Source organism: Podospora pseudoanserina, chromosome 6, assembly GCF_035222485.1.
Source record: "Podospora pseudoanserina strain CBS 124.78 chromosome 6, whole genome shotgun sequence".
Lineage (NCBI taxonomy): Eukaryota > Fungi > Ascomycota > Sordariomycetes > Sordariales > Podosporaceae > Podospora > Podospora pseudoanserina.
In genome coordinates this window covers 1,121,196-1,137,058 of record NC_085925.1, presented here as the reverse complement: position 1 = coordinate 1,137,058, position 15,863 = coordinate 1,121,196, and the positions used below count along the sequence as shown (strand labels likewise).

The 15,863-nt window shown below is 52.5% G+C and overlaps 3 protein-coding genes across 3 annotated transcripts; 1 reads left to right on the top strand and 2 right to left on the bottom strand.

Moving 5' to 3' along the window:
* Positions 1-1,184: 1,184 nt before the first annotated feature.
* QC764_605830 (uncharacterized protein) lies at positions 1,185-2,570 on the bottom strand (the record flags this gene model as incomplete). Its single annotated transcript, XM_062949089.1, has 1 exon — positions 1,185-2,570. One exon carries the CDS (start codon positions 2,568-2,570, stop codon positions 1,185-1,187), a length of 1,386 nt encoding a protein of 461 aa, XP_062797318.1.
* Positions 2,571-8,059: 5,489 nt separating this feature from the next.
* On the top strand, positions 8,060-12,174 carry PSY2 (Platinum sensitivity protein). The gene is made up of 6 exons (XM_062949088.1): positions 8,060-8,868; positions 8,945-9,056; positions 9,112-9,190; positions 9,252-9,304; positions 9,359-10,669; positions 10,743-12,174. The coding sequence occupies exons 1-6, from the start codon at positions 8,746-8,748 to the stop codon at positions 11,318-11,320; spliced, it is 2,256 nt and encodes a 751-aa protein (XP_062797317.1). The 5' UTR covers positions 8,060-8,745; the 3' UTR covers positions 11,321-12,174.
* Positions 12,175-14,137: 1,963 nt separating this feature from the next.
* QC764_605810 (uncharacterized protein) lies at positions 14,138-15,556 on the bottom strand (the record flags this gene model as incomplete). Its single annotated transcript, XM_062949087.1, has 3 exons — positions 14,138-14,691; positions 14,747-15,458; positions 15,515-15,556. The coding sequence occupies 3 exons, from the start codon at positions 15,554-15,556 to the stop codon at positions 14,375-14,377; spliced, it is 1,071 nt and encodes a 356-aa protein (XP_062797316.1). The 3' UTR covers positions 14,138-14,374.
* Between the last annotated feature and the right edge of the window lie 307 nt (positions 15,557-15,863).

Below are 15,863 nucleotides of genomic sequence, written 5' to 3'. Positions count from 1 at the left end.
TTGGAGCAGAAGTTGGAGTCAGTCTGGACCGACTGTTGAATTCCACACACACAGACTGGCAAGTTGACACTGTCCAAACGGCAGATCTGAAATGTCTCGGGTATTGCTAGTAAAGAATAATAGATTCGGCAGGTTTTCATCACCGGTCATATGGCACTGATGTCTGATGGGGCACCGATGAGATGGTGGAAATTGCAAAAGACGAATTATTGAATCCGCCAGAGGTATTAGCTTTACGCCGCCTCCGTCATCATCATCAGCATCATCATCATCAGCATCATCATCATCATGATGGTCTGAAAAAGAGCAACGCGGTGAGTCGCCGTCTTTAGCATTGATGCCCGTCCGCTGGCTGTGCTCATGTGTGTGTATCACCACCACCACCACCACCAGTCCGCCTTACCTCCTCATGCGCAGCGCCCAGTCCATCTCCAAACCCCTCCGTCTTGTCACTCTCTTCGTCCCGCCGCCTCGTTCCGCCCATTCACACCATCCTCTGCCCAACCTGGCGCGCCGCTAACTCCAAATCCGGCAACTCAAGTGGCTTGCAAGACAAGAGCTGAACCCGCCGAGCTAGGCCTAGCCTTATGCTCCTAAACCAACCCCGTTATGGATAGCTTAGTCCCACGTGGTAAAAGCGCGCCGCCCCTGGTCTGGAATCATGGGATTTCTCCTATCTCTGGATGTTGATACGATCACATTTTCTGCATGTTGGAGAGAGGTCTTATCATCGACAGATTGAACAGTGACCTACTTGGCGGGTGTGTTCTTCCTGGGTTTCTGCTATCGTAGCTATCCCAATGCCCGTCCATCCATCCATCTAGTGAAATATTTCCAATCCATTCCAGTTTCCATGTCATCATTCCCCTCCTTGCGTACCTAGACAGTAGATAATAAAAAGATCCAACTTTTAACGCCAGGCATTACATCCCCCCCCCCTCCCCCCACACACAAAATAAACACGCTTATGATTAAAAAAAAAAAGAATTCAAATAAAAAAAATTATCCCAACGCCCTGCTACGCTCGGTTGCCAAGATTGATACAAAAGAAAAGAAAAAGGCCGGGCGAAACTGAACAGGCCCATGTGTGCTCATGATGATACAGCAAAAACTCCTTCCCATCAAAACAAAAGAGAGGTTGCGTCGGCTGCAATTGGGGGTGGTGATTGTGTTGGTTTACCTGGCTAAACAGCGACAGCAGCACTCTTATGCCCCCTCAACGACCACCTTCCCTTCCTTCCCGGGTTCTTGCTCAACTTCCCCTGCTTTTGAGCCACCGGCGCAGGCAGGTCAAGCGCCTTTGGCGTCGGTAGGCTGTTTTCATCAAAATCAATCGGGAGCGTCGCCGCAATCGTGGACGTAGGCCGAATCTTCTCATGAATTTCCGTCACCGCAAGTTTGGGACCGTCCTTCTCCGATGACGGCACCGAGGAGAGAGGTGTCTCAACCGCGGCGATGGAAATATTCGAATTGATCGTCTCCAGCTCGGGGAAACGGCTGGGTTTGCACGTCCTCCTCTTGTTCTTGGTAGGGGAGGTGGTGATGGGGGAGATGGCGGTTCCGACGGGGGAGACTTCCTCGTCGCTGGAGGGTTCGGGGGTCAGGGAAATAACCGCCACGTCGCGGCGTTCTTCGACGTTTTTGATTATTGGTTTGGTATTGTTGGTGTGGAGAGAAACGCTCGAGGCGATGGGGACCATGGTTACGGAGCTGGCTGCCGAGGCGGTGGTGGAGGAGACGGTGGAGGTTGTGATCGCGGCGCCGAATTGCATGGCCGGGATTGCTGGGACGGGGGGGATGCCGGCGGGGAGGGAGCTCGTGCGTGGGGAGTAGGAGGTGCGCGCTGGGGCCGGGGTGGGGGTGGTGTTTTGTTCAGCGTCGGAGAGTCTTCGGGCTGGGTGAAGGCGGTGGATGGAGCCGCTGTCGCTCATGGGTCTTGAGTAGCCTCTTGTCTTGCTCGTCACTGGTGGGAGGGATGCGTGCTTGATGGGCTCCATCTCCAGATCGTCCTGCGAGCTTGTCGAGTTGCTGGAGCTGTCGACAGGCGAGACTGAGAGATCACCGGTGCCAATGACGGCGTTCATGTTCATTGGATATCGCCCAGCTGACAATCTAGCTGCTGATCGGCTCAGATAAAGCGAGGCTGATGTACTCCTGTCGACCTCTTTGCCCTTCACCGACGAACTAGAGACGTCGACGTTGCTGTAGTTCATATCCCCAGACGCCCAACCGGCGGGCATGCTGCTGTGGCTGTACGTCCTGGGGACCACCGGGGTAGCGAAGGCAGCTGGGAATGAAACGTGGGAGAGAGAGCTGTGAATGCGAGGCTGGCCAGTCATGTTCATGCCACTGGTGGTCATGGCACTCCTCCGCTTGTTCTGATCAACAATCTTCTGGCGGTCCTCGGACCTCCACCCAGCAGGCCCCGATGATACCGCGTCGATGGCGGCATGTTTTGGGATGTGCCTGTAAGGAGGCTTCTCGGCTTCCCTCTTTGCCTTCTCGGCCTTTTCGGCCTTGTGCTCCTTGGCTGCTTGTCGGCCCTTTCTGATGAACGAGAACATGGACATGGCGAAGGATTGGCCTTGCGTCCCCGACCAGCGATCTGCGCACGGGAAGATGTGTTGTTTCCAGGAAAGGGGCAAGTCCAGAAGATGGAAGCGTCGTGAGAGGCAGAAGCGGGTAATGGGAGTCTCCGACGTCACAATCGTGTGTCAAAAGCACCTGATCAAAGTCGATATTGGTTGGGATGCTGCGGGGTGGTGCAGGTTGCGTCTGTTTATATTAAGTGCCTTCAAGGTCGCATGGAAGGACGGGAGGTAGCGAGGTTCGAAGATGTTAAATGGTTGAGTGCAACTCAGGGTCCTCGGGCAATCTCGAAGCTGAATGACAAGTTCGGCTGAAGGCAGCAGGCGTGCTCGGTGACAGCCGTGTTCTAGATCCAAGGAACAATGATCGAAACCCGGGAAAATCCAGTTGCAAATTCGGGATGGGAGCTCTCCAACTTTTGAGTGAGGCGAGTAGAGCAGCCAAGAATGATCGGTCTGGCCAAGCAGCGCTAGATGGTAGGCAGGATAGTGTAGCGAAGAGAGACCTCTGGATGCTACACAGAGAAGAGAAGACACAAGGCTGGCTGCTGGTGGTGTGTTAGTCAGTCAGTCAGTCGAAAGACTCGGAGGGCTGTGTGGTTCGGGATGCGAATTTCCAGGAGGAGGGCTCTGCCTGATGGGGTCAGACAGAGAGAAGGCGGGCATTATATGAGAACAGACTTGTTCCGAACGACTCCAGGCACGGCTAGATCCAATCTGGGCTTTTTCAGCCCTCGAGTGTCCCGTCGGGTGCGAGACTTGCTCAGACCGGACTGGCATCAAGGACAAGAACAGGCGCCGCATTGGCAATCCATGCATCAACAGGGGAGGGGGTAAGTTAGCCACGCGGGGGTTTTTCTTTCCTCGACCCCCAAGACATGCTGTACCCAGGTACCTACCTCACACACACACACCACCCATGCATCCTTGCTACCCTGAGGTGGTCTGGCCTGGCGGGGTACGGAGGCACAATGTGCACCATTCTGATGGTCCCAAAGCAACGACGGGACGAGTAAGGCAGGTGCAGAAATGCACCTACTCCTCTCTCCAACAGGTGAGTCTTCTCCAAGAAAGCATCAGGTATCTTGTCGGTGGATTGGGGAAGACCTCTGGACCTGTCGTTGTTGGAGCCACGCATACAGAAACAGTGGGCCCCCTCCCCCTCGTATTCCAGTGTCGAGTACCTTGAACCTTGAACCTGCCGAGCCCCCGCGAGAATGGAAGGGAAGACTTGGCGTTATCAGTTCCCGATGCTCTGGAATAGCTACTACCATTTCATGTATGTACACACACATGTGCGACGCCAGACACGCAGACAGAACGACCGACTTCCCGCTCATCAACAAATCATCGTCGACACTCGGGACACCACCCGCCCGGTTTCTCTCTTTCAGAAAGAGACCCATCTTTTGGCAGAATGCAACGTCGAGCCCAGCCGCACTTTTCGGGCCTGGGCAGGGGTCTGAATTGACATGAACCGTGCCGCCGCCAATTCTACGCAGTACAAGGGGAAGATGAAATCATATCCACCCTCGCACAGAATTTGATTGCCTTTTCGAATAAACCCATATATACCTATATAAAAGCCTTCCCAGTTTGTTGTTGCTCCAAGTTATGAATTGGATGAATGTCTCGCCGCCGCAACAAACAGGCGTTGTGAGACAATCAGGGTCCTTTCTTTTATTAGCATCTTTTTTGACAGCCACCGGGCTCCATATCACAAAGCTCTGGAAGTCGGTTGGATCAGAGACATTCTTTCTGAAGAAGAATTTCCAGCTCCTCCACCGCCCAACCAACCATTCCTATCGCGGCTGTCTCGATCTTCAATAGCGCCACCACTCCCTATCGCCGATGTGACCGTTCCAAAATAAAAATAAATAAAAACCCTCGCTTGCTAAACCTCTTGGGGGGTTGCAGCGCTAGGCAAGCTAAACTCGCTTTGGATACCACAAATGATCTGCGCTAACAGGACAATCCAAAACATGGGTTGATGGAATCGGAGAAAAGGTTAAAACAACAGACGATGTCTCATCTTTTTTTTTTTTTTTTTTGCTGTCAGTCATGCATTTCCAGCTACCAAGCTGCCGTCTTCCCCGTTGAAGTTCTTTCTAAACGCTTCCAAAGAAACCAAAGAAACCGTGTGTTGTATGTATTGCGTATTGCGGGGACCGTTGACGCTAATTAGTTCACAAATTCCCACACAGTCTGACTGACAGCAGTCCGTTGCTCGGAGGCACTCGCCGGAGTGGGGAGAGAGGCAACGGTTGGGCGGACCGTCCGTTTCAGCTGCAGAATCGTTCGGTTAAGAGGAGAAAGAAACGACCTCGGCCGTTCTTTTCTGACAAGTTCTGTTGCTTGCTCTAGAACAAGGTTGATGCGGTGTTGTGTTTGCCGCTGTTGTCGGCACTTGCCCGTTTTCTTTCCTTGTTATTTTCCCCAAGAAAAAAGAAACAAAATAAAAAGAAACGGCTAAAATCACTGGAAATCGCAATATCTTGGTTCCCTGCCAGAGATCATTTCTTACCTAGCCCAGGCATGTTCAGCGCTGCGGCTCTGCCCCCCCCTCTGAAATCCACCCACCTAACCGCGCTGTCAACTGCCATCAGTTCATCCCGACCAAACAGCTGTTGATGTGTTTCATCTCATCAACCTCCTCAACCGCACAAACCTCCTGCCCATCCGCATTTTTTTTCATGTTGCTCTCTATCAAGTGGACCCCAAAGCAAAGATACCATCCATCCTCCCAGCAGGGCTGACACCGACAGACAGATATGATCCGCATGTTGAGATGCAACGCTGGGATGATATTGACCAGGTTAGAGATAGATATGCTGGTGAGGATTCGGGTCCTGAGGGTCGTAATACGGTCCAATTACCTACCTGATCCAACCCAATCTGAGAAAAAAAATCGCTCGCTATTGTTTCCAGAGAGAAACAAAAAAAAAAAAGAAAGAAAAGAAATTCCAAAAAAAAAATCAAGTGCCTGATCCGATACCTTGGCTTCTTGTGCGAAAAATCTTGGAAATCGAAGAAATCTCACCAAAGCCTTCTTGGCCTGCTTGTTGTGGCTTGCTGTGTACACAGACACGGATGGGGTGCAGGTTGGACGGCAGCTTTTGGACTGACGGAAAAACAGTGTCCCAGTGGTGTCCCTGTTTTTGTTTCTGCTGCTGTGTACTGTATATGCTGCCGCAGAGATAAGAGATAGGTAACTCGACCATGCGGGCTGGCTCGTACTCGTTTCGTGCTAGTGTCGACGCCTGTTTCTTACCTACGTGTTCGCCTTATCTAGCTTGCCTCTGTTTTTATGTTCCAAAGATCTCGGACGGATGGGCCGGAGGTAAACTTGGGTTAGAGTACGTAAGGTAGTATTCGGTTTTCCGAGCTCCTGTTCGTAAACATGGATGTATTCTCCCAAACAGAACAAAACACTGGTTTGGTCCAAGGTCCCTGCATAACTAGGGTTTTTTTTTTCCTTCGGTACGTGTTTGCTGTATTAACTGACGCGCTTAACACGCTTCCACCATGACTGCATACATTACAAACGGCAGGATCAGGAACCGCCAGATAGGCCATGTCATCCAACGTCAGCATTGGAGTGATATGCTTGGCCTGTATGAGCGGGCCCCGAAAAGTTAAGAGAGGCCGAGAGAGAGAGAGCAGACACCAGCCATGCAGGCCCGGGCGTGGGGGTCAAAATCTGCCATGTCATCTCTCCCGGTCAGGGGGGAAGGGGGCTCTTGAGTGGTAAGAGTAGAAATAGAAAGATGTGCGTACATTGCATATGCATACCTTACATATACACCTACACCCTCCACCCTCCACGTTTGCTTGTTCGGCGAGAGGAAGGTCCGGCACTGCAATGTATGTAGATATCCATGGGCAGATGGGTGGACCGGCAGAAGCCACAGCCAGCCATGATTGCTACGCTGGCGGTGCTAAGTTGTCGATCTATCTTTCTCATGAGCTTGTCCAGCCTCGTGGGCTGGGTAAAGTTCCTGCATGACCGGAGACATTACCCATCTTCCCTCAGGGCTTGTGGGTAGTCTCGGTAGCATCATCTCTGAGACAGACATCGAGATAATGCACGACCGGCTGACAGAATCAATTCGCAAGTGTCAAAGACAGGGTGCAGCTTCCGGCTTCTCTTGGTGATGAATATGTTGCAAGACTGGCGGTAAATGACGGCGGCGCTTGCTCTTATCTTGGCCTGCCTTGTTGGGTCATCCCCTGCCCCTGACAAGCCCTGACAGGACACACCACTGCCCAAGCGCGCGAGAGACATCAGATAAATATGTGACTTGGCTTCAGGTGGCTACCTCAAGGGGCTGCAGCTCGGAATTTTTTCCCGCTGCCCGGCTGTCACGACGCCAGGCAGGTTTGCATACAACCAGGCTGTCACTTCCTTCATCGATGCGGCCAGATCCGATGCCGTTGCCACTACCGGCGATGAAGCTGGAAAAGGAAGGGTGGGCTGGGTATGGCTGCTCGGCAGAGGCTCGTTTGGGTTGGCAGACTGCCTGATCGGATTGTGAGAGCTGAAGAGTGGTGTGTGGCGTGGTTGGTGATGGTGGGAAGGCGGTAAATGGCCCCGGTGGGTGATGGTTGTGGGTAGATAGATAATGGGTGAGAGTGGCTGCAGTTGAAGCTTGGAGATGAATGCGCAGTTGGTTGCAAGCTGGCATATAAGACAAAGTAGTTTTCGTATAAGGCCTCGTGATGCCAGCGTGACTGCGATCTATGACGAGGTGGCCATGGTGATATAGGAAGGGCATCGAGTCAGTGCAACCTCGAGAACATTGATGCTCTCAACACCCGTGTTGGCCATGGTCATCTCTAGCCATCAATCACCTCGTCATCTAAAGATAGAGCGGATAGGTTCCCAGGACAGCACAAAGCTGGCATGGCCCTCAAAGAGTGCTTGGAAAGCTAATGATGCTGTGTTATGTCTTGTAGAGTTAAGACCAAGGATTGCAATGATATGTGAAGACCAAGGGTGTATGACTATTGTGTGAGAATGCCAATACAAAGATTGGTTGTTGCAAAAGCCATAATGGTCGTAAGTGGAAGCAGAGCTCTTGAATATCAATCGTAATCGGCACCGTCGACAAGTGAGGTTGTCAAGATGGTAATATATATCATCAGTAATTAGGTCAAGATATCAGACCGAGTGGGGCCGTCCAAGGTCGACAGAAGCTCGGATGCTGGTCGAGACACGGACAAGGCTTCGGACGTAGGCCATAGCTCCAAGACAACGGGGCCGGGACGGAGGTGGAGCGGGGGAGGTTGAGAGATGAAAGGGAATGCCCGGCCGGTCTGCCGTTCCAGCGCATGGTGAAGGGCCGGGGCCGGTGGGGGTGTTTTAGGTAGAAAAGTGACATCAGGCCGCGCTTATTCTTAGCATGGCACTAAAAAAGCCGGCACATCCATTTGCCACTAAACCCCTTCGGGACCCGCTTGACCCAAGCGATCACGCACTCCGCCCGCTTCTCCCCATCGCAACCTTGCGCGCCCTGCAGAGAGAATCCAGATTGGCAGCAATCGGCCCAAGGAAATAATCCATCGCCACTCAACGCCCACCAAGGAAGAAAGCATTCGCTGTTTGTCGCGCATCGTTCGTCGCGACGGGGATTTACTGAAGAGCACGCCTTGCTCCTGCGCGATCGTCTGAGGAGCCGCTGGTCGCGTGCGCTGTCGCTCTATCAACTCGCGGGCTTATCATCTCGACAAGAAGCCGCCTGGTCTTTCCGAAACCTTATGGCTCCCTGAACCACTCGACATCGGATTTTATTTTCGACGTCACCCTCTCCACAGACCACAGACCACACACCACACAACCACCACCCGAGCAACCAGTTTGACTTTTGCCCCAACTTCTGCCTGCCGTACCTATCACGCCAGCCAGCGACAGACAGTCCGTGTCCTGTCCACACCCGAGCGCCTGTCCGCCAGCCCGTTCTTCACACTTCGCTGCAGCACCGACGCGCTCCCCATCTTTGGAGCGCGCAAACCCCAGAACAAAGTGGCGGCCCTTGCTCTCCTCAACCCGGCCGAGCCCGAGCTATCGCAATCGCCGCACCATTTCGATATCGCACCCCACCTGCTCAGCGACACCACCCTCGACGTCGACGTCGGAGACGAGGCCATCGAGCGCTTGATGATGGCACAACCCGTGCCTCATCAGACGACGGCCGACAAGAAGCGCGTCAAGGTCTACGAGCTTCGCAACAATGACTGGTTTGACCGCGGCACCGGTTTCTGCACCGCCTGCTTCGTCACGGTATGCTGTGCTGTTTCCGTCCCCCGCATGGCAGAGAACACGGTTTCGCTGATGACTCAACTCACCCATCCCTCAGATCCAGGAAGAGCAAAAGGAACCCCGCGTGATCGTCCAGTCAGAAGACCAGCCGGACAGACTACTGCTCGAGACCAAAATAGTGAAGGAAGATGGCTTCCAGAAGCAGCAGGGCATGTCACTCAACCTTTACGGTATCCGGAGTTTGTTCTCTAACTTGCGCCACAGACACCCTCATTGTTTGGACCGACAATGGCGTCGACATGGCGCTTTCCTTTCAGGAGGCAGACGGATGCCAGGCAATATGGTTTGTCTGAACCTGTTCGCATGCCACGCTCGTCGCATCAAGCTCACTCGCCGGGTGCTAGGAAATTCATCGACCACGTTCAACAACAATTCCAGGCCGCCATGGGGGGACCAGGTAGGAGCTGCATAACCTATCCAGGGGAGTGCCTGCTGATTCGCCGTGCTGCAGATGATGGTCTCTCAGACGACTTGGCGATGGACATGCCCACCTCCATCCAGCTCCCGCCTGCTGAGCTGGGGACGCTGGTCGATATAGAGAATACCCTGCGGAACCTTTCGCAATCCCCGTCCGGCCGCGATGCCCTCGCCAAAGCAATCATGAGCGAAGACTACATCGCCAAACTTATTCCACTAGTAGAAATGGCCGAGGATATGGAGAGCTTGGGGGACCTACATCATCTCTGCAACATCATGAAGACGGTGGTGTTGCTGAACGACACCGGCCTCATCGAACATGCCGTGTCTGACGAGTGTGTTTTGGGAGTTGTGGGTGCGATGGAGTACGATCCCGATTTTCCGACGCACAAGGCGAACCACCGGCAGTGGTTGAACAACCAGGGGCGGTATAAGGAGGTGGTCAGGATCCAGGATGACCAAGTGCGACGCAAGATCCATCAGACCTACCGACTACAGTACTTGAAGGACGTTGTGCTTGCTAGGATCCTGGACGACCCTACCTTTTCAGTTCTCAACTCGCTCATCTTTTTCAACCAGGTCGAGATCGTGCAGCACCTCCACATGACGCCCGGTTTCATGACGGATCTCTTTGCCGTGTTTGGCGACCCGACTGTGCAGCCGCTGCGCAAAAAGGAAGCCGTCATTTTCATCCAGCAAATGTGCGCCATCTCGAAGAACCTCCAACCACCTGCCCGCCAAGGACTCTATGGCAACTTCCTCCAGCAAGGACTTGTTCCCGTTATCAATTACGGGCTTAGGCACCCTGACGTGACGGTCCGGGTTGGTGCTACAGACATTCTCGGCTCCATACTCGAGTTTGACCCCTCCATGATCCGAAAGACCATCTACGAGCAGACCCATAGAAAACAAGCGCCCCTGACCGACGCCCTCATCGATCTCCTCCTCGTCGAAGTGGATCTGGGGATCAAGTCGCAACTTACAGAGTCACTCAAGGTGCTTCTAGACCCAAATGTTCCCGGCAGCGGCCCCCCTCCAGAAAACAGAGAGGGCTTCATGCCCAAGGGAAAACATCAGGTTTCTTCCGATCCCCAGCAAGACGCGTTCATTGCCCACTTTTATGAGCACTCGGTCGCCAAGCTGTTCAGGCCGCTGCTTGACCTGGAGAAGAGGCCTAACATGAAGTTTAGTGCCCTCGAAGATGGGATTTTCGGGTACTTGAACGAGATTCTCTGCTTTTACATCAGGCATCACACTTTTCGGAGCAAGCACTTTGTGTTTGACCACAACATTGCGTCTAGGTTTGCGCAGCTTCTTGCCTGCAAACAGAAGCACCTCCAGCTTGGTACGAAATACTTTGTTGCATCCTATCTGAACCCTGCTAATTCTTTTCCTTTTTTTTTCTCTTGGGGTTTTAGTTGCCATCCGCTTCTTCCGCCACCTCATCCTCCTCCGTGACCCTTTTTTCACCAAACACCTATCCGACAGGCGAATTTTCGGCCCAGTCTTGGACACGCTGCTGCGGACGCTGCCGCGGGACAATCTCTTGTCTTCGGCGTGCCTGGACTTTTTCACGTCGATTAATTATGAGGGGGATCGGGAGTTGGCCAGGCACATCATGGAGAATTACCGGGAGAAGGTAGTGGCGCTGAGCCATGTTGATTACTTTAGGGGGATGTTGATGAGGTGGGATCAGAGCCGGGGGTATACGGTTAGTGAGGTGGATGAGGAGGACGAGGTGAGGGGGGTGGGAAGGGGGGCGATGATGGAGCATTTGGCTGTTGATCAGGCGCAGGAGGAGTATTGGAATAGTGTTTCTGATGATGAGGAGGAGAATCATCATCATCATCATCATCATCGTCCTACGGGCGTGGTGGTGAATGGGGGGAAGCTGCCGCTGGTGGAGTACACGTCTGATGAGGAGGAAGAGGGCGGTGGGGGGGATGTGGTGATGACGACGACGACGACGACGACAGCTGTGGATGGGGGGGAATGAGTCAAAGGAGAATGAGAAGCCGGTGGTGGTGGTGCCAAGTACGCCGCCGCCGGAAAGGTTATCGGAGAAGAGGAGGAGGGAGGAGGATGAGGATGACGCGCTGGATAAGCTGATGCAGCATAAGAGGAGGAATAGCAGTAGTGCGGGGAGTAATTCTTCGTTGGGGTCGTCAGGGGTGGGGGGGATGTTGAGGAAGAAGGGGAGTTTTCACAACAACAACAACAATAACAGTGGGAAGGCGAGGAGTCGAGAGGGGAGTCCGAATGGAGGAGGAGGGGGTGGACAGAAGAAGATTGCGATTAGTATTGCGCCTGTTTTGAAGACGGCGGTTGTGAGGGCGGGGAGTCCGGCGGCGGAAGAGGGAGGGAGGGAAGTGAGGGGTGGGACTGGTATTTAATATTCTTTGTTGGGGTTGTTGTTGTTGTTGGGTTTTTTTTTCTTTTTTTTTCTCTCGTCTGAAAAATACATTCAGTGCTTTTTGTTGCTGTGAATGGTATATATTTCGCCGGCTCGCTTCGTTCTTTTTTCTCTTCTTTTCACCACTCAGCGTTTTTTCGGTTATTTCATTCAACAATGTCGGCACAATACCAAAAATTCGATCTTTTTTTTTTCTTTTTTTCCATGGGGCGTTTTGGGTGGGGGGAGGAAAGGCATGGGAACGGGAGATTGATGGAGGACTCTCTCTGGGACTGGGTAGAAACGAGGTGATTGGGTGGGACTGGGGTTGGGGTTGGTTTTTTTCTTTGCTTCTCTTGCTTTTATTATTCAGCGGGCTTTTTTCGTATCAGCGCTGTGTTTTAAACTTTTTTTTTAACAAAGAAATCATATTTGCAAGGGGACTTTGCTTGGGGACTGGGGTTGGTGGAATGGGGGGGAGTGGCTTGAGATGGGGCAGGAGGCGGGGGAAGTGACAGTTAGGAGGTCCCGGGGGGGTGGGGGGTGGTGAGTGAACGGGGGGACAATGTGTATAGTTAACTACCTGCTTTGCTTTGCTGTCTACCTATGCTTGTAGACACAAAGCGGTGGGTGATAGGCATAAAACATAAAATTACTCTACTTGTGTGTGCTGCTGTTCTGTGGGCGGGAGGGGCAGGAAGGTGATTGATGTTGTGGTGTGTGGGTTGTGTGGGTTGTGTGGATTGTGTTTTGATGAGTTGATGCTACGAGGAGGTTGAGCAATGGTAAGGAATTTAAGCTGCCTCCTTTCAAGATATTGATAGAGCTGTTGAGAATGTTTGGCTTACAGAGGGGGCCAAACAGAGTTTTGTTCCTAGAATACATGTATCCAATCCGCAAGCTTGTATTCAAGCTGCAATCTTGTGAACAGTAATGGACCAGGCCATCAACAACACGGTCCTCTTCATTGGAGGCATAGGTGCAGTAATAAGTCACATGTCCACACAGCCAACACACAAGATTTTCGATGTCTGCTAGAGTCTTACCAACCCCGACATAGACAATCTATCTGGAGGGGACCAGCGGAAGGAATTGTGAGATGGGTATCAGCGGGCAATTGTGAGGCCATCAGCAGCTGAGGGGGAGGAGGTAGAGCGTTTGTTGGGTGCACCATAGCTCCAGATGTGAAGCCGTTGTTTGATGTTCGGGGGAGCAAGCTCAGCACTGGTGACCATTTGACCACGAGCTGTAGATGGCGAATCATCCCACCCCCTCAAGCTCCAAACCCATGCTCTCCCCACCCATTGTGTATGCCCTCTACCATCACCGTTCCTTCCCACCTCACACACAACGCACGTGCCACCCAGCCCTCATTGCCCCTTCCCCAAACACAACACACCAAAGTCACGCGACCCACGGACTAATGGCTTACATATTTGGCCCAGCACTTGCCATGATAACAAATAAGAGCTGACGCATGACGGGGCGCATGGTCAAGTGGTTCAAGACGACCCGGTTGGGGTGATAATGTCTAAACACCAATTCCTTCCTTGCTACAACTCATTGCTTACATGGAGTGCTGTACTGTTAGTGTCAGGTGCGGCATCGCGCTTGGCTTCTGCGGTGGCCTTCCAAGTGGCGGGGGGAGAGGTGTGAGGGTGTTGATCTGATGCGGTGTAAAACCCAGGTTCGAATCCTGGTGTGCCTATCTTTTGCTGTTATCACGATTGTTCATTTATTTTTATGATGGTGGTGGTGGTGAGAGTGGGTGGTGTTGGAGGGTGGATGGTGTTGACAGACCCACGATACTCCGTCACCACATCGATTTTCCCAACTGCCCCCGCTTAACGACCTCTACTTCGTGACCACCACTGTTGCTGCCCTTCTTCAGGTTGTTGACAACTATTACTTTGACAGCCACCACTTTGACAATCACTATGTAGAAGACGGTGGAAGCCTAGGCACATCAACAACGAGCACAGTCCCCCAAGATGATGATGCCCCTTTAGAAAGCTGTAGGTGGTTGCTGAGCAAGAACTACTCAAAGTTATTCATCACTGCAGTTGTACCCGCTGGTCAAATACAAGTAAAGCTGTAATAACCGCCGACTTTGGATCTTTGAGGATAGATAGCATGCCTTTTATTGTTGCCTGAAGGGCCTATCACTACGGTAAAAGAGCCCCTTATTTCATTTCCTTTTTAGGACACACTGACCATCCTTGAAACATGCCATTGAGTGTCTCTTCAAAACCTATGTTATATTCCCAACAATATTCTAACCATCTTTGAAGGCATACAAAATATCATTGAAGGAGAGTACCGACACATCTTTGAAGGATTGATTGCAGACCATTTCACCACACACTTGGCTCATGATTTCATCACATATAAACATGCGTACGTGCTTCAAGCACGAAAACGGTCAGACTCACGCACCAGTTTTTCATACAGGTATTTATTAGCGCCAAAGAAGAAAAAGAGCAAGCTGAACAATCAATACAGTCAAAGTCAAAGCCCAGATAAACACATCCTACTCCACCCTTCCTCAACGCTTCCCAATGTCCTCCCATTATAATCGCACAACAAATCCATCCAATCGACTACCTACTCCTCACGCACACGCACCCTGGGTATCATTCCTCCCCTCCCCCAACTTATTTATCCCTGCAAAATAGCAGCATGAACCTTGACCTTTTTCCCATTCTCTCCCCCCTCCCCCTTAACTCCACTCTTCAGGTAACAATTCCCCCTCGAATTCTCCTTACCCGCAGCAGCCTTATCCGCCCACTCGGGAATAAAACTAACCCCGTCACACCTCGTCTTTGCGCCTCCCGTGGGGAACGACTCCGCTACATAGGTCGAGTACGACGCGCACGCGTCCATGCACTGCTCAAAAGTCGAGGTAAAAATCACCATCACGAGCGAGCCGTCTGGATCTCGTTGGCAGTAGCGGGTGAATTTCAAAGAGTTGAAGCCTAAGATAGGTTAGTAAAAGAAGGGTGAAATAAGAGAGTGTGGGGGGGCGCATACGTTTATAAGAAGTATAAGTCGACCCGTGGACTTTCTCAGGGTTTTCCGAGCAGCCGTCGTCAACGGCGGAGATGGCGGAAGCAGGAGTGACCCTGACAGTCTCGGTCGCCGCAGCAGCAGCGGAGACGGTGACGGTGACGGTTCTTGTGCTGCCGGGAGTAGTGTTGGAATCAGAACCAGAACCGGTACCAGGCTCGGGCTCGGCGTCAGAAACCGACTCCAACCCCCCAGACGTACTATTGCTCTCAGCAAGCATGACCGCTATCCTGCTCGCGTTGGTGTTCGCCCTGTGCGCCTCCATACCCGCGGCAGCTGCCAGCCCAATCACCGCCATCGACAGAAGCGCAATGATGCACGAGAGAACAAACACCAGTGTTGTGCAGCCGAATATTGTCTTTTTCCGGTGGTGAGAAGGGGGCTTTTCCGAGCTCATCGATGATGACAGATCTGCCGTTGGGGGCGATGCTGGCAACCGGACCTGATCGTGCATATCGTAAGGTGGTGCCGCCGTTGCTGCATGTCCACCATATACCGAGGATGATTCCCTCGTGTGTGAGAGCTCATAAGGGGCGGCAGGAGTCACGTAAGTACTTCCATACGGCTTCATCGGCTCATTGGTCAGTGGCTGGGGAGGCACGTATTCCGGTGCGCAGTGGGAAGGGTCTGTGACCTCTGGATAGTCGTGGCGCGCTGGCTCGAGGCCTTGATCGTACTGCGGGGCTGTCATTATCAAAGACCGGGAGAAACACCAGATTGGTTACGTCTTACTGTGGCGGCCATGGTGTAGCCGTAGGGATTTGTGGTCGACATATGTCGGGAGGAAGAGAAAAGAAACAAGAACCAAAGGTAAAGAGCGGCGCAATAAAAGATAAAAGAGATCGACACTGGGGGAGAGACGGGAACAAAAAATCCTTTGGTCGGCCATGGCCCATCAGATAGATGGCCGGCTGGGCCGTCGAGGTGCGTGAGGTTGCCATCGGCAAGGAGCTGGGGTAGGGTTTAGTTCTCACCACCAAGACATCCAACACAGCAGGGGCCGTTTCTTGGCTAAGCCCCCTCCCTGGCTTGGTGCTAGCTGGGGAGTTATCTGCAAATAAAACCCCCTATTTTAAGCCAT